At 49.1% G+C, this 18,585-nt stretch overlaps 1 protein-coding gene across 8 annotated transcripts in view; it reads left to right on the plus strand.

Annotated features, from left to right (window-relative positions):
• The first annotated feature begins 1,654 nt into the window (after positions 1-1,654).
• PAX2 (paired box 2) overlaps positions 1,655-18,585 on the plus strand; it is a 145,100-nt gene continuing 128,169 nt past the window's right edge. For 2 of the 8 annotated variants that reach the window (XM_079975300.1, XM_079975299.1), the window contains exons 1-4: positions 1,829-1,967; positions 5,415-5,583; positions 5,818-5,979; positions 6,850-7,047. In XM_079975300.1, coding sequence (XP_079831426.1) covers positions 1,925-1,967; positions 5,415-5,583; positions 5,818-5,979; positions 6,850-7,047 — 572 coding nt within the window. In that variant the 5' untranslated portion in view covers positions 1,829-1,924. Of the gene's footprint in view, positions 1,968-5,414; positions 5,584-5,817; positions 5,980-6,849; positions 7,048-18,585 lie in introns of all 8 variants that reach the window. The other 6 variants (XM_079975303.1, XM_079975298.1, XM_079975305.1 and 3 more) reach the window with 6 other exon arrangements.

Consider the following 18,585-nt stretch of genomic DNA (forward strand, 5'->3'; position numbering starts at 1 on the left):
ATGCCAGATATTTCTTACGCCAGAGTTCGACGCGTTTTTAAACTGAATTCCCCGCAGGCCCTTCACACAGCTGGTTCACACGACCCTCCCGATGCACAGATTAATCCCCGGGACCTCGAGGGCCTCGTCCCCAATCGCTCAGGTCTGCGGGTGGGGGACTGGGGTGGACAAGTGCCTGCTGGCTTTGCTGGCCGCAGCCCCGACCTCCAGGCGACTCGAGGGGGAGCGCACCGAGTTCCAGCGATTTAAGCCGAGGCCGCTTTGCTGCCCGGGCGGCCCCCGCGCCTCCAGATCCGACCCTTTCGCCTGCGTTTGACTGAGGGGCAAACCGGGAGGGAGGGCGCGCGCTTAGGCGCGCGCGCAAAACTCAATCCTCGCCTTCGATTCGGCTCCAGCAGCTGAGATTTCTGGAGGCGGAAGGCCTCCCACATTAAAACAAATAATGGCGGCGGGGGAAGTGTTTTCGGGGGGGGGGCACATTTACATCTACATCGGCAGGCTTCCAACGCGCGTAAAATACGAAAGTAGACCCCTTCATCATCCCATGGCGTGGGAGAGGGAAGAAAACAAAGCCGCGAGGACTCTCTGCGCCCGCCGACTTGCCAAGGTGCTACCCAACAGTTGATGCCCCCTGCGAGTTTCGTGGCCCTTCCCGGATCCCCCGATCGCCCAACCAACCAATCAACCACTCCGCGCCTTCCCTATACCTCGGCGGTTTTGGTCCTCTCCCCTCTCCCTGGTCTCCTGGATCTGCTCCCCTCCCCCGCGCCGGCACCCACACACAGATATATTTATTTGTTGGTACGTTGTTGTTTTTTTGTGTGTGTGTGTTTTTTGAGGGGGTGCGTTTTTCGCTTTAGCGGTGACAGAGCGCCGGACCTTCCTCGCCGGGTCTCCGGCGCTGCGCGTTGGCGAATCCGAGAGTGTTGGAATCTATTGCCTTTGTCTGACAAGCCATCCATCTCTCTCTCTCTCTCTCTCTCTCTCTCTCTCTCTGTGTGTGTGTGTGTGTGTGTGTGTGTGCCCGGAGAAAAAGGGAGGGCGAGAGCGAGAGGGGAGGGGGCGGAGGTGTGTGCGAGGGAGAGGGATAGCGAGAGAGAGAGTGTGTGTGTGTGTGTACGGAGAGGGGGGGAGTCCGGGGTGAGATCTGGAGGGGGGTTTGCCGCTTTTAGAGAGGCGCACACCGGCGACGGCAGCTCCATTCTCCAGGCAAAGCTCGTGGCAAGCACATCCCACCTTGTGCAAAAAAGAAAAAAAAAAGGAGACAGGGGGGAGGAGAGAGAGAGAGGAGAGGGAGGGAGGCGACAAGGAAGGAGGGAGCGAGCGAGCGAGCGAGCCAGGGGGGAAAAAGTCTGGAAGGACCAGGAGGAGCCGGGTTTCCTCCTTCGCCCTCCGCCTAGGGAACCCGGAGCAGCGGAGTCAGAAGCAGATCCTCGACGGCGGAGGGAAGAAGCGCCTGCCTGGGTGACCCACCGGCCCATCGCTCCCGGATTTGCCGCCGTGCCGTCGAACGAACTTGGCAGAAGCGAACTCCGCGGCGCCGGCGACTTGGAGAGCCGAGCGCGACGCTGCTGCGCTGCGCCGGCCCGACGGGGCCCCCGCCATGCCGTGCACCTGTCCTTGCTCCGGGTGGGGATCGTGAGCGCCGCCGAGGAAGGAAAGTTCCCTTGGCCCTCCGCCGGCCCAGGACCGGCAGCGAGGGAAGAAGGGCGACCCGGGGGGCGGCGCCACCACCGCCGCCGCTTCTGCTTCTCCATCTTCTGCTCCTTGTCCAGGCCGTTGCCCGGCTCCCCGTCGGCGCGCCGAGCCGGCTCCCCGTCCGCTCCGCCGCGCCTCCGGCCCGATTCTCCCCCAAGTGCCGAAGTTGACTCTGCGCGGCGACACGGCGGCGTCAGCCGACTTCTTCCCCTTCCTCTGCCTCCCCATGGATATGCACTGCAAGGCAGACCCCTTCTCCGCGATGCACCGTGAGTACCGGCAGCAGCCCTCGGCGCCACCGCCTCCTCCTCTCCTCTCCCTCCGCACCTGAGAGCCCCTTCCCCGCTTGCCATCTCCGTCGGCTGGAAGGTGAAGCAGGAAAAAGGCCGGGCAGCCGTGGCAGTCCTTCCACTTTCTAGTGGACTGCGGGGGCGCGGGGGGCGCGGGGAGAGGTTTCAGAAGGGACCCCCTGACCCCACACTCCTGGCGACGCTGCTTAGCGGAGTGAAGGCCCCCAACTCCCTTTCCATAGAGCCAAATCTTTGAAATAGTTCGGAGGAGTTCTGGACTTTAAAAATGCAACCTAGGGCTTCAGTTAGGCAAGAGTAAAGCCCGTAGAATATAATGAAATTATAATTGGATAGGAACATAATATAGTACGCTTATAAGACGTCGGTATAAATCTATATACTGCCTTTCCCCTTAGATTTTACATTATCTGATTTGTAATTATTAAACGGGGGTCAGGAGCGGAAATGCCTGCCTTGGCGTAAGATGAGAGCGTTTCCTTTAAAATAAGGATTTTAAAGGCCTTTCCGTTCGATTCGCTTTGCCTTCTCTGAAGTTTTGTGCCTTGAGCTTTCCGTTTGCCACATTCCCCCCCCCCCGCCGCCCCAAATCCTCGGCCTGTCTTTTAAATGCATCCATTTCTGACGCGGAGGGCCAGAGGATCCCGGAATTGTTTCTCTCTCAATCCATTTCAGGAGGAGCAAAACCCAGAAACCAACCTGGCTCTTTCTTATTGTCGCGGCTAACCACCGCCTTGCCTAACACTTTTTATTTAAAAGGAAATTGCGGAGAAACAATTCTGTTTAAAGCAAAACAAAAAGCAACAACATTCAGTTGAAACCAGAGAGGGGAGACTGAGAGAGTCAGTAAATGAATAATTAACAGCAATCCCTAACTTTTGACATCCTTAACTTTCAAGCTTATGCCCTACACAAAAAATCTCGCTTAAAAAGACACAAAGGAGGGGAAAACAATGTGTTAGGAGTTAAAACGTATTTTGGGACCAGGAAATCGGGCGAAAAGGACCGATGTTCCAACCAATTTAAAAAATTGTTCCAACCTTTTTTTAAAAAAAACCGACCTTGTCTATATTTTTCGCATTTTTTGACATTTCGTGTCAATCACTTGCCTCTTATAAAAGCAAAACTGAAATGATTCCAGCTGCAGTTTGATGTAGGAATGTTTTAACAGGCCGAATCCCACATTAGGTATATCTAGAACCGTTTAAAATTAAACAACGCGGCTCATCGGAAGGTTTAATTCCCTCCTGCAAATGCGGGTTGTTGTTTTTTTGTTTCTTGGAAACGGGGTGAATTTCGTACCCCCACAACCTCTTCTGACTTGCTCCGGGTAGAAGCGTGCGCCATTCAACGAGCGCCCTGCGTTACAAAGGAACGGCCGGAGCACGAAAAGGGAGAAACAGCCGTAGAAAAATAAAGACAGGCTCTAAGCCCGAAGGAAGTGAATTCAGAACTTGGGCTGGTGTGTGGCTGGGGAGACGCAGGTGCAATAATCTGAATTATTAATCCCTTAATCTTTTTTGCATCTGTTGCCTTTTAATACTCTGTAATGCGAGTTATCAAAGGTGCCCTGAATTATTCAGGAATGAGGTGCTGCAGAAATTGCCTGCTTGGTAACTTTAGAGGCAACATCTGCAGAAGGTGACCCAGACAAATGAAGGAAACAAACAGATACAGAGAGAGAAAGAGAGGCCGGTCAACGCCATTCCACCTGCAAAAATAAAAAAAAATAAAGGGAGACAGTGAAAAGTGTGCGGTGGATGCTCAGGAGGTTGGGGGGCCGGGGCGGTTGCAGGAAGACGACCTGAAATCCCCTCTTAATTTCACGAAAACAAAGCCGTGGCAGTGGTTGGGGAGCGGCGGCGTGGAGTGCATTTCTGTGCAACCTCCCCGCCAATAAATAGGATGTAAACGGGCTTTAGAAGCTGCTCCTAGCTGAGCATCCTGGAAGGAGGTGAAAAAACTCTATTTGCGAGAAAGGACTGGGATCGATCGCAGGGGCAATGAGAGTTTCCACTAAGTTCAGAGCCAATAAGTCAGTGTCACTGAGTACCGAGGAGGGTGGGAGCTCGGCAAAAATACAAACAGATCATTTTTCAGTAAGCTTGGGGAGGAAAGAAAACCAAAGACTTAAGATCTCTCTGTTTTTCCTTTCCTTCCTACCTCGCCCAGGCAGCAGCAAAGGTTAGGTCCGTTGTGTGCGAGTTAAATGCAGCGCGAAAGAAGCGCTCTATTCACCTTGTGGGTGTAATCACTCCAGGGACCTTTTGACACTTAACATCGCTCCGGTACCTATTCCAGTTAAACACCGGATAGGGGGCTTCAAGCAACTCCCTAGTCCACGGCAGGTTCCGCCTGGGCTGGAGCGCCCGAAAGGGAAATATTTCGGCTTAAGTGAGTTGCGGATCGAGGCGCAAGGGAGAAGGGACCGCGGGGAAAGGCTAATAAACAACAACACGGGGGGGATTCTCTTAGAGCCTTTTGGCGCTGTCCAAAACATCCAAACCCCCACAGATTATTGTGGCAGGCGCTGGATTAAAATCTGCTCCGTGAAATTCCTGCTTCGAGAACAGCAGGGATAGACTCCTGCCCCGCTGGATTTAGCTAAATTATAAATTATTAGACTGCTGCAAAGGCAGCTCGGGTCTGGGAGATTGTCTGAGACGGGGAGGATAAAGAGGAATATATAAAAAGATAGGTGGCTTAAATAAAATAAAAGCAAAGCGCACCCGAAGCTGGTGTAAATTATTATTCCCCTGAAAAATAATTCCGTATAATAGGAGAAATTATGCCGAAAAGCAAATAAAGAAAAAGGAAAGATATAAAATGTTAGTGAGGGGGGAGAAGAAAAGAGACGGACTCCTTCGTTCTATTTTTATACCAGCGTCTATGTAACAAATTTAGCAATCATTTTGCTATGAAACAATTGAGCGGCCCCTCAGAAAGATGCAGGATTTCGCCCGTGTCAGAGGATCGAGCCCGGCCTGTTTGGAAACTTGGGCAGAGCCGAGTAGAAATATAAACTGAGGGAAGAAAAGAGAGAGAAAAGGAGGGGAGAATTTGAGGAGACCTTCCTCCTGAGCAGAGATTTTGGTTTCCGGTGGGAACGGCCAGGTCAATCACCTGCCACCCTTCCTAGGGTGGGAAAGACCCTAAAAAAACCCCAGGGGAGCACCCAGCCCCGTTGGGCTCCAGGAGAAGGCTCCCTTCCCTGCGCGGGGGTCGAATCCTGCCTGCCTGCCTGCCTTCCCACCCCACCCCTCCCCCTGTCATTGGCGACTTGTCCGGCTTAACTGCCCCGACTAATGTTTTTCTCCCTTTCCCCTCCTTTCCCTCCTGCCCTCCCTTCCCCACCCCCGGTGTGCGTGGGTCTTCGCTGGTGTGTGCGTGTTTCTTCTCTCTCCCCAGCAGGGCACGGGGGTGTCAACCAGCTCGGGGGGGTGTTTGTGAACGGCAGGCCGCTGCCGGACGTGGTGAGGCAAAGGATCGTGGAGCTGGCTCACCAGGGGGTGCGACCCTGCGACATCTCCCGGCAGCTGCGGGTCAGCCACGGCTGCGTCAGCAAGATTCTGGGCAGGTAAGGCCCGGGCGCGCGTGGGGAGGGCAAGCGCCGCCAGGGGCGGGGAGGGGGAGAGAGAGAGAGGCGCCTCGGCTGCCCCTTGGCACAGTCTCGGTGTGGACCTGGAAGCGGAGCCCTGGACCCCGGGGGCGAAGGGAGGCCCGGCTCGTCGGCGCTGCGCACCCGCCACCCAGCCACCCAGCACCCACGCTCCTCTCTTGCTTTCTTTTGTCTGGCACTATCTTAAAACAGGGACCTGCTGTGGGTTCGGAAAGAGGGGGAAAAGCCCACCAAGCAAAGAAACAAAGCGATTGCAACCCAATTTGCTGTGAGACCAACCTGCAAGTCTCCCCTCCCCGCCTCCTCCTCCTCCCAGCTAAGACAGGCCGGGCCCTACTTTCTCTCCACCCCCAGGTCAGCAGGAACCAGCAGGCCGGCAGGCTGCCTCTCTCTCTCTCTTCTTCTCCTCTCTCTCTCTTTTTCTTCCTTCTCTCCCCCCCTCCGCCAAGTAGATGTCACCGCCCTACAGCAGAGCTCAGCTCAGAGGGGGAGTGGGGAGAAGACCGGGGGGGGGGCAGCTGAGCCGAGTGCATGCCAGGGAGGGAGCTGGAGAGGGGGGGGGGTCCAAAAAAATGTAGATTTTCCACTATCACCCCGCTTTCTTTGCAAAGGATTTGCAAAGGGATTAGCAATTGCCCGGCGAAGGGCAGAGAGAGAGAGAGAAAGAGAGAGAGAGACAGAGAGAGAGAGACAGAGGAAAAAAGATGTGTCTGGGTTTTTTAGGGGGTGGGGGAGACCCGGGACCAAGCGCTGGGGAGGAAATCGGAGTCGAGGAAATCCCCCTTAAAAAAAAAGCAGCTCTCTGTTTCCCCCTCCCCCACGGTTAAGTGTGTCTAGCTAACTTCTCCTGGTTGTAGGTGGGCATGGGCAGGGGGGAGGGGGGAGTGTTGTGGCCAGGGTGCCCCCGGCCTCTGCATCGTCCTGCCCCGCCGAACCAGGCGTTACGCGCGCCAAGGGCCTGTGGAAAATGGGGGGGGGGGGGGTGTTTCCGAGGGCTGACTCCAGGCAAGGCGGACCCTGCAGCCCCAGGACGGGATACGAGAGTGGGGTTTCCCTTGCAGATCCTCGCAGGGGCGGGGCGCGAATGCGGGGTCCAAAAATCGCCTCCCCAACCCCTTGGTTTGTGTGCACGTGTTCGGGAGCGGCGGTGGGCGCGGGGTGCGTGGATGGAGCCTTCCCTGCAAGCTCGGGGGCTCAGCTTTGAACCTCGCTCTGCGCTTGCAGGTACTACGAGACGGGGAGCATCAAGCCGGGCGTGATCGGAGGCTCTAAGCCCAAAGTGGCGACCCCCAAAGTAGTGGATAAAATCGCCGAGTACAAGAGGCAAAACCCCACCATGTTCGCTTGGGAGATCCGGGACCGGCTACTGGCCGAGGGCATCTGCGACAACGACACCGTCCCCAGCGTGTCCTCCATCAACCGGTGAGTCGCACACACCAGCGCCTCCTGCGCCCCCCAGCCTCTGAGCTCCACCGGGTTGCTTTCCTGGCGGGACACCCAGCCCGTCTTCTCCCCCCACCCCGCCCTTGTCCCTAGAGGCCCTGAAGACCCCTGCCCACCCCAACAGACGCTTCCTCTCTTCTTCTCTGAGTCCTCTCTCTCTGTGTGCCTGTCTCTCCCTCGCTCACACTTCGTCTGAAAGGACAAAAAAAAAGAGGTCTCCATCCTAACTCATGGAGCCACTCCAGTTTCCGGGCGCGCGTGCGAGCTTCTGGACCGCTTCTGTATCTGCTTTAGGGCGTGCCCGTGGGGCTCCGACGGCTTGTCTTGGTTCGCCGGGGCAGATTTTCGAAAGGAGATGGTTATGGGGCTAACGAAATGTAGGGTGGCCACGCTGGTAGGGGGAGCAGGGAGCTGGGTCCACGGCGCATCTCCCCGACGGTTGTTTCGGCGCGCAATTGGCGTCCGGGTTGTTGGGGAAAAGGGGAGATGGAAGCGCTCATAGTATATTTGCCTCCCTGGGAAAGTCGGGCATTTTCTCTCCGATTAAACCTCTAAAAACATGAAAAGCTCCTAGATTGTGCAGACGATTGCCGTGCCGTTCAAATACCAAATGGTTATTTGTCTTAAACAAAGTCTTAACTTCTACTACTACTTCTTCTTTTCCTCCCCCTCAAATAAGAGGCCTTTCTTTCCCCCTCCCCCGGGCAATGACGCTTCCTTTTGGAGGAAGAAAGAGCCCTCGCACCTTTTCGAGCCCCTCGGGAGTTGGAGAAACTTCTGAAAGGAAGATTCGCTTAGGTCAAGGGTTACAAACAGTTGTGTGCCTGCCTGCGCGCAGGCGCCTCTGCCTGCGCTCTGTGTGCGTCTCACGCGTGTTTTTCGCTATCTCGATTTTAGTATGGCAGCTTTCTAAACATCTTATTTCGGGTTCCCTGCTGATGTGTGCCTTTCTTTCTTTCCTTCCTTCCCAAGTTTCTGAATATATCATAGGGGTGGCGCCCCATTTGTGTGAGTGTGTGCCGTACAAAAGTGGTCAGAGAGTAATGCCAGCCATGTACGTTTCACTGTGCCTTCTTCCAAAGCAGGTTGCCTGCCTGTCTTTCTACCTATAGATAACTAAATAAATAGAAGACAGATACCCCTGTGATAAGATCCAGTGCTGGTGTTGAGACAACAATGTAAGAGAATCAACTAGAGAGCAATACATCCCCTGTGCTTTCAAACACAATGCAGTAGGACAATTTGCACACCTGCAAAAGGCAGAATACACAAGAACCCTAAATACCCTCCTTCAAAGAGAGACACTCCACTATTCCATGTGCTGACGTTGGGAGGACAAAGATCCTGTGCTAGGTGATCTGGAGACTGTGATTTAGATAGGCACACACACTATTGGTTGTGCTTGAAAGAGGAAAGTGGGATTGGAGGACTTCAACGTTCTGTTGTCATCAGTTACAAAGGAATTAATGCCGGCTACATATCTGAGCAGATTTTTAGACTTACCTGTATTTGGGGCTCCCTTATACCCAGCATGTTAAGAATGCATGTAAGGAGAAGAAAAGAAAACTCTAAATGGATGTGTTTCGAAACATACAGATTGAGATGCAAGACTATTTTCTGCCACAAACTGCAGAATGGGGCAGCTGCTGCAAATATCAGAGATATGAATCTCCATGTAGGAAAAAGTAATATAGAAAGTTGCCCCACAGAGACACTTGTATCCAGATGGACACAACAGTCTAGCATCCATCTCTACAGCTGCTTGGCTAAATAGTTAATCATGAAATACATAGAAAATGTAGCCAATTCCATTTTTTAAAAAAGAAGTCATTCTCACCGATAGGAATAGGGGGGAAAAATGCTTTGTTAATTTATGTGGTTTCCATAGAAGATTTGTCAAAGTTCTAATGGCCAGGAGGCATTTCCTCCCCCCCCCCAAGTTGGCATCTTCGATCAATGGCTTCTAATATTTTTGAAAATGATATGGAATTATCCCAAATCATCTCAAAACAGCAGGTAAAATTAACTTGGAGAATGTACCTTGGCTAAAAAAGCTCCCCCCAAACACACTGTCTCTCTGTAATATACTGCAAGGCTAACCCAGGAAATTGTCCCTGTGTGTGCCATCTGTATTAAAATGGTTATTAAGTTATGAACAGAGTAACATAATACTGATTGGCTAATTATACACCCTCCTTTTGAAAAATCCCAGATCTTACCATCTCTGTTCGGGACTGAAATAATAACACTTTGACATTCAGGCACCTTTTTGGCAGCAGCTGTAGAAGGGCAGTCGGGAGAGAGAATAACTCAGCACCTCAAAATTGCCGGGAGAGAGTTTCATTTTATTTGGGGTTTGTTCCCTCCTGAGAGCAGCACACTTTTCTTGGCGAGCGCAGAAAACCTGCTGTTGGCGGCTCTGACACATGTAACTATCAGGCATGTAACTAGTTGGGTGGTGGTAGGAACTGTCTTTAGGGAGTCAAGCAGTTTTTGCATGAGGATGTGATGTGCAAAAAGCGATGGGCGGTGGTGTTTAAAGACCACACCCCGTAGAACACACAGAATCTGGTTTCTTAGCCGTAGCAACCCCCCATCCCAAGCCCCACATTTGTGCACTGTTTATCTCTGTGTAGAATATGCACACGGTCTTCTGCTTTGGCTACTTTTCTGGATCAGGACTATTAGATTTCACCCCCTGGTTGCTGAACGGAGAGGTCAGTTCCGAGTTTAGGTAGCTCTGAGTTTACCTTTAAATATTGACTAGATGGCAACTTACCAGAGGAGCAAGGAGCTTCCAGGGGCAACTGCAGCAGCTGATGTTAGGCATGTGGGAATAGAATGAGTAAATTCCACAAATGGTTGTGTATGCACCAGCCCAGGGCATCGACTTGAGACTCAGGCACTTCTTAGATCCACTTGGTATCCATTTAACTGGGAGACCTTAGTTTGCTCGGTCTGCCCCAGAAATGAAGTTAAATGTGTTAACACAAGCAGCATTTGTTATCGCAAGGTCTGATCATACTCTTGGCAAATATTCCCCAGAAACATGGTAAATATGATTGCACCCATTGGGTCCTGAGAGATCTCTCAACCTTCTGAAATTCAGTTTTGAAGAAGGTGCCCTTTTTGTTCCCCTAATAATTAAAAGTTATCTTGGTGCAGATTTTTTAAAAGCATCAGCCTTTCATGCCCTCCCCACTCCTTCTTCCTTTCACTCATTAGTCAAGGGGGGATTTGTTCTTGGAATTTGAGGCACGCAAAAAATGACTCAATTTAAGGCCATGAGCAATGGCAGAAAGAAATGAGGAACCCTGGAGTTGAGAAATACGGGAGGGAGTATTTAGACCCCCCCCCAAAAAAAAACCCGTTATTTTTTCCACTGAACAGTATTTCCTCCCGCAAACTTCTGTGGGGAAATCTCTGATCTTTACAAGAGTGCAGAAAGAAAGGTTTAGTAAAAAATCCAAACGCAAACACTTGTCCGATATTCACAAATATTGGGTGGGCAGATAAGCAGGCGATTTCTAGTTCACATGCATGTTAAAAAACGATGACGCAAAACCATGTTATTATTTTGCTAATGGTTTGCCAACGCCTTGCCGATGTGGCCTGCAAATTCATATTTGCACAATCATTTGCGACGGAACTGCCCTCCGTTGCTCCCACTAGATTTCTTAACTCCCATGTGGGAAATGAGTGTTTACATTTGCAAATGCAAATATTCGGAAGTGATCCCTCAGTAACAGATTTCAGATCTAGCGTCTTGAAACTATAAGAACCGTGTCATTTTGCCCGGAGTTTGTTTATTTTACTTTATATTTATACCTTGTCTCGTTTGATCACTTCTGTGTTCCAAGAGCAAGTGCTACATAATGACAGGCATAAAGTCAGAAAATTTTAGTTTCTTTTTCATGTGCAAAACGGAAGATTCTTTGTAAGAAGCCTTTAGAGCTGATTCAGCTGGAGTCTATTTTTTCTCTTTTCAGAAACGGCACAGTCAAATTTCGGATACATAGATCCTTGAATAATCATAATATAATTTTAATATCCCTTTTTATATGTTGGAATATAAGGAATATATGGGGTATACCGTGGTATGGCGAAATAAAAGAGCAGTCCCAACTTTAAAATTTGCAACCAAAGTATCCTATCCTTCTTTCTGCTCACCTATACAGTATACCAAAGAATAAAAACGTCTTCTTCTTCTTCTTCTTCTTCCTCCTCCTCTTCTTTCCCCACAATATGACTGTATACCTGCATTATAAATTTACTGCCGATCAGTGCTGAAAAACAACCTGGAATTTATTTCTGTTTTGTTATGTGTGTGCCTGTGTCTTCTTCAGCTTTTGTTACTTTTGAGATGAGGCGGGCCATAAATCAAGAGATAGATAGATGAGAACCTATGGAAGGTTTGTTACTTCAGGTCTCGATGTGCTGCTTTGATGAGGAGCGAGTGACCCCGGTATCATTGACCCTAGTTTAAGAAAAGGGGAGCTTGGGAAACACAGATATCTCAGCTTTGAAAGTAGTAACTGGTATGAAACCTTTCTCAAGCCAGTTAAGAAAGAAAGAAAGAAAGAGAGAAAGAAAGAAAGAAAAAGAAATAAGAGAGACTTGGACATAGGTTGATGACTTAAACCTATGACAGAGACTGTAGCGATCAGATGGTCTTTTAAGATACATGGGGGGGGGGGGAGAATCAGTTCCTGAAATGGGCAGCTGTCTCTGAACAAGCAGCAAAGACACGTCCATATATTAATTAATTGGTAAAAATAAACTTAAGTTCAATGGGGCACAATTCTGTGCAAGAGAGAGAAGTGTAACTGGACTTCAGTTGTGTAGATTGAAAGCAGTAACTTGAATGAAGCAAGTAGTTCTGTTCTACCTTTTAAATGGGAGAAACTTTCCTAATTCTACCATTTGTTCTGTGCAGGAAATATGCATAGCTGGCTGTTTTCCTCCTGAATTTTGTTTGACTGGAGCTCACTCCATTTCAAATGGTTTTACTGCCTTCCTTAAAACGAATCCCACGACACCCACACAACTGTCTCCTCTTGTCCCTCTTGTGCTCTGATTTGAAACTGTTGGGCAATTTCCAGAGACCAAAGAATTCCCGTAAGGAGAGTTGCCAACTTTTGAACCCCACCCCGGTGACTTGACCAGCAGTTTTACCTGCGGCAAGTAGCAGGGGGTAGTGTTGAGTGCCGTGCCGTGGAAAAACTTCACCGGCTGCTTTCGGATGATGAGATCCCCTCTATAACCACAAGAGCAGGCCGAGCCAGCGTCAATTGGCAATGTCCTGTTTCTTGTGGAATCTGCACCATCTCGCTAGTGTCAAACAGATTGTGTGCCCCACTCGGCTTGCTGTTTCGCCATAGCCATAGCGAGTGCGGGCTTCTGGCTTTTAAGACGGACTGCCGTCCATCTTTATAGGACCATGTTTCTGAGGTGCGCTGCAGCTTGCGCTGCGGTTGCATGTCACCCAATGGGAGGTATGCTTCCGCTTGCTTGGCCGGGTGCCAGACAGAAAGAGCAACTTTTTCCCTTCTCTCTGCAGCACTACCAGAGAAGGAAAGGGCTCGCTGATTGCTCTTTAGATTGTGGCACAAAACTCTGAGCACACAGGCTGTGCTGTTTACTTGCTGTGATAGATTACAGATGCGTCGTTTTCAACTCTCAGATAAGTGCATCACACGGTATGGGAAATTATATTATTGGCTTTCAATGCTGTTTCTCTATTGCATTTCTGGATAGAGTCTTACAGTGGAACTCTCTTCATGTCTACTCAAAAGTAAGCCAATGGAGCTTTCTCTTGGGTAAAGGCTAGAACAGGATTGCAGCCTCACAGCACAATCCTCTGTGTGCCTACTCAGAAGTAGAGTCTCCTTGGATTCAGTTGAGCAGTAGATTCATTGGGACTTCTTCATGAGGTCCAGCGCCAAGGGCCTTCTGGCGGTTCCCTCATTGCAAGAAGCAAAGCTACAGGGACCCAGGCAGAGGGCCTTCTCGGTAGTGGTGCCCGCTCTGTGGAACGCCCTCCCACCAGATGTCAAGGAAATAAACAACTACCTGACATTCAGAAAACATCTTAAGGCAGCCCTGTTCAGGGAAGTTTTTAATGTGTGACATCTTAGTGTATTTTTGGTCTTTGTGGAAGCCGCCCAGAGTGGCTGGGGAAACCGGGTAAATATGTTTCGGACGGCAGTCTTAGTCGGTCACGATGTTTGCAGAAGTTCCCGTGGTAATGTAGCTTTTATGAAACACAAATCTAAATAGCACCAGTGACATTTTTTAGGAGTAACTGAAAATCACAGAGCAGGGAGCTAGCTTTCAGGATCCGCAGAACACTTCCTCACGCGTTTGACGAAAAGCGAGAGGTGGGATGGGTCAACATGGCTGCCTGCTTTTATTTTTGTTATCAATATACTATGAAATATCTTATCTCTGTGATATTGGTAGGGGGGAGAGAGAGGGGAGAGGCTGTTGCTTGGGAGAAAGCAGAGGGGTGCATTCAGGGACCCTGTTTGGATGGGAGCCAATGGCGTTGACCCCAGTGAGCAACTCTAGGCAGCCAAGGAAATTTGGTTGCCACAGGCCTGACATGCACGTATATATCAGATGGGAGTTGTTGAGGCAGAGGAGAGAATAGTCCATTAGTGCAGGCTTCCTCAAACTTGGCCCTCCAGATGTTTTTGGCCTACAACTCCCATGATTCCTAGCTAGCAGGACCAGTGGTCAGGGATGATGGGAATTGTAGTCTCAAAACACCTGGAGGGCCGAGCTTGAGGAAACCAGCATTAGTGGCTCAGATCCCATTTGGGTGCGTGAGTGAAACAGCTAGAAATCCCATGACCCTAAGGTTCCTGGAAGGTTGCTAGGGAGTTCTGGGTGCTGTGATTGCAGGTAGACTAGCTAGAAGCAGAGCAATTGGTTGAGAGATCATATAAGATGTCCCTATTTTCATTGGAGGGCATGGAGTTATGCGACCCCACCTCCCCAAGCCAAGGAGAAAAGTAACTATGCAACCTTTAGAAGACATCTGAAGGTAGCCCTGTATGGGGAAGTATTTTCTAATGTTTTAATATGCAGTCGTACCTTACCTTGGATCCCGAACGCCTTGGTACTCGGACGTTTTGGCTCCCAAACTCCGCAAACCCAGAAGTGAGTGTTCCGGTTTGCGAATGTTCTTTGGGACCAGAATGTCTGACGGGGCTTCCGTGGCTTCCGATTGGCTGCAGGAAGCTCATGCAGCCAATCAGAAGCCGTGCTTTGGAAGTCGGAACAGACTTCCGGAACAGATTCTGTTCGACTTCCAAGGTACGACTGTATGTTGGAAGCTGCCCAGTCAGATGGGCAGAGTATAAATAGTAAAATAATAATAATAATAATAATAATAATAATAATAATAATAATAATAATATTTAGTACATCCCTATTTTCATGGGAGAAATGTTGGAGGAAATGGGAAGAAGCATTCTTCTTTTCTGATTTAAAGCGTGAATTATTCAAGCTCCATGGTGTATTTTTTGGGATAGGCAAAGGGTCTGCTGCTCTCATATCGCCCTGCCCTGTGTAAACAGATGATCTGGGGAGCCCTTTCATGAGTGTTGCTGCTGTGGGATGAATGGTGGGTGATGACTGTGACTAGGCCTTCTCTGTTGTGGCACCATAGAATCATAGAGTTGGAAGAGACCACAAGGGCCATCGAGTCCAACCCCCTGCCAAGCAGGAAACACCATCAGAGCACTCCTGACATATGGTTGTCAAGCCTCTGCTTAAAGACCTCCAAAGAAGGAGACTCCACCACACTCCTTGGCAGCAAATTCCACTGTCGAACAGCTCTTACTGTCAGGAAGTTCTTCCTAATGTTTAGGTGGAATCTTCTTTCTTGTAGTTTGGAACCATTGCTTCGTGTCCGCTTCTCTGGAGCAGCAGAAAACAATATTTCTCCCTCCTCTATGTGACATCCTTTTATATATTTGAACATGGCTATCATATCACCCCTTAACCTCCTCTTCTCCAAGCTAAACATGCCCAGCTCCCTTAGCCGTTCCTCATAAGGCATCGTTTCCAGGCCTTTGACCATTTTGGTTGCCCTCCTCTGGACACGTTCCAGTTTGTCAGTGTCCTTCTTGAACTGTGGTGCCCAGAATTGGACACAGTACTCCAGGTGAGGTTTGACCAGAGCAGAATACAGTGGCACTCTTACTTCCCTTGATCTAGATGCTATACTCCTATTGATGCAGCCCAGAATTGCATTGGCTTTTTTAGCTGCCGCATCACACTGTTGGCTTATGTCAAGTTTGTGGTCAATCAAGACTCCTAGATCCTTTTCACATGTGCTGCTCTCAAGCCAGGTGTCACCCATCTTGTATTTGTGCCTCTCATTTTTTTTGCCCAAGTGCAATACTTTACATTTCTCCCTGTTAAAATTCATCTTGTTTGTTTTGGCCCAGTTCTCTAATCTGTCAAGGTCATTTTGAAGTGTGATCCTGTCCTCTGGGGTGTTAGCCACCCCTCCCAGTTTGGTGTCATCTGCAAATTTGATCAGGATGCCCTTGAGTCCATCATCCAAGTCGTTGATAAAGATGTTGAATAAGACCGGGCCCAAGACAGAACCCTGTGGCACCCCACTAGTCACTCTTCTCCAGGATGAAGAGGAACCATTGATGAGCACCCTTTGGGTTCGGTCAGTCAGCCAGTTACAAATCCACCAAGTGGTAGCATAGTCAAGACCGCATTTTACCAGCTTCTTTACAAGAATATCATGGGGCACCTTGTCAAATGCCTTGCTGAAATCAAGGTAGGCTACACCCACTGTTTAACCACAACTAGGTTAAACAAGCTCAAAGTGCCAGGCAAAGCCATTTTTATTTTCCCTTTGCGCCTGAACAGATACTGCTGTTTCTTAGCCTTCTGTTGGCTGTGGGTTTTAGTCTTGTTCTCGCCACCCGCTGCTTTTATGTTTCATTGTATATTAATTGCTGGGTTTTTTGCCTTTTAAAATTTCATTTCATGTGTGGATGATGTGAGCTGCTTTTGAAGATCCCAGCTTGAAGGCGCGGTATAAATATTCCCAATCGATAAATCAATACCGGCCTTTCTTTTTTCCTCCACGTACGGTCACTGGCAGATTGTCATATGATACACAGGCCAGTGAATTTGAGTCGGCTTCAGTTGTCTGTTTACTATGGGATTCAGTAATTTGTAAACAGAGATCCTCGTTCATGAGGCACATTTTTCTTTCTGTTCCTGCAAAGTAGATGTTGATTGTGAAGTGATGCTCGCAGAAATCAGTGCAGCATATGATGTGGGAGGTGCAGGATGCGCATAACAAGCAAAGATAAAAGCACAGGAAGTTTGGGAACCTGGAGCAGCTTTTCTGCGTCGTTTGGTTATATATAATGCGTAATCCTGGGTTTTTGGCTTGCGCTGTTCTCCATAAAGAGAAGAGTGGCGTTAACATGCTCAGGGAAAAACAAGAAGAATGGGAGATAGTTCTGTGGAGCATCTGTCATGCATAGGATTGCAGGATTCCCATTGATCCCAGTGATCAGTGTGACTTGCTCCCCATTGTGTATTATGCGCATTTACTATCAGTGGTGGGCTTGGAGCTCTCAAATTTCAGTGGCGCCCTGTGCGCTGCCGAAATCTGACACACAACACACACACACACTGCCTCTCATGCCGTGTTCTACAGCATTGTTTTGGCGCCCCCTGCAGTGCGGCCCCCAATGAGCCTCACACCCGTTGTGCCACCCTAAAACCGCCTCTGTTTACTATTGACATTTGTTTGTGACTTAGTTCCATTGAGCACATACAAGATTTACGGTTCAGTAAAGGTGCATAGGATCAGGCTTTAACAAATCTGGGATTCTTCCAATTTCAAGACTATAGGGAGCAAATAGTTATATGGAGGAGCTCTAGAATTTGGGGCATAATGTGATTGCCAAGGAAAGGAGTGCGGGGGGGGGGGTGTCAATAAATAAAGCCAAGCAATATCAGCCCCAAATGTGTGTTTTCCCCCAGCCAGAAAAACTTCTAAACCCCTGTGTCATTTCCCCAGCAAACACTAATGCGGATCTGCAAGCTGCAGGCTGCGCTATATATGGGCAAAGTTTCCTCGCTGCAGAAAGTGCATTAAGCAGCACCTGAATTAAGCTTTACATCAATTAATTTGAAATACCAGAATTTCGGGGTCAAGTGCTTTACTCTGCTTTACCCAGCAGGGGGCTTGTTCTCAGGGCTCTGTAGGTTTCATTTTCAGGATTTAAGATTTCAGGATCAGGAAAGGGAGAAGCGCTGTGTTCACAGACAGGAGGAAAGAGGCGAGGAAATTCTGAGCTAGTGCATCTCGGTGGTTTCCTTCAGCTTCTTCTCATAATCAGCTGAAACGATATCCTTTAATACGGCACAAAGATACAGAACACTACTAACCTTAGCAACTCCGTGATGGCGTTTGGTGCACAGGGGTGAATCAAAATGAAAGGATAATAAGAGTGGATTAAAAAACCCTCCTTTCTAAATATCCCGGTATTTTAAAGGGAAAGTGTTCCCACTTCAAGAATGACAATGCTACAAACAGAGAACCTGAAATCGCTGGGCACTGTAGAAGAAATAAAATGAGAAATAATCGAATCCTGTCTGAAAGTTTGCAGCCAGAAGTTAGGACTAGAGGACGGAAAGGAAAATGGAAACCAGGAAAAGTCCAGATGAATGGATGAGTCTTAAGAAATGCTTGGATGCAATAAAAGAGAAAGGGAGTCAGTTCTTATATTTAAAGGCGTACCGGTGGTAAGATACTGCCTGAAAAAGCCCGGGGAACAGACAGAACTAGTCCTGCAACAAAATGTTGCAGTATGGGGTGCTCCTTTTCAGGATATTCCATTCCATATTCCCTCCCACCTGATTTTCCATCCCCTCCCCGTAGCTGCTCAGGACTCCTCCATGCTGTTGTTTAAGGAGGATATTAAGCTTCTTGCGTCACTATTAATTCTCCATGGTGCATGTGACATTCTCCTCCAAATCACTGTCATCCCACACTTCCCTCGGCCCAGATTTTCTCATGCTGTCTTCTTTTTGGAGTACCCCTGGTATGAGAAAGTCAGAACTGAGAGAAGGGGAATTGTGGGAAGGCAGAGATTTGAAGGAGGACGTCATACGGACAATGGAGCATTAATAGTAGTACAGGAAACTTGCATTAAAGGACAATACGGGTGAGTCTTTAGTCCCCCTTTGGGATTGTTCTATAATAATAATAATTTATACCCCACCCATCTAGCTGGGTTTGCCCAGCCACTCTGGGAGGCTCCCAACAGAATATTAAAAACACAATAAAACATCAAACATTAAAAACGTCCCTAAACAGGGCTGCCTTCAGATGTCTTCTAAAGGTCAGATAGTTGTTTATTTCCTTGACATCTGAAGGGAGGGCGTTCCACAGGGCGGGTGCCACTACCAAGAAGGCCCTCTGCCTGGTTCCATGTAACCTCACTTCTCGCAGTGAGGGAACCG

Source organism: Podarcis cretensis, assembly GCF_951804945.1.
Source record: "Podarcis cretensis genome assembly, chromosome: 5".
Taxonomy (NCBI): Eukaryota; Metazoa; Chordata; class Lepidosauria; order Squamata; family Lacertidae; genus Podarcis; species Podarcis cretensis.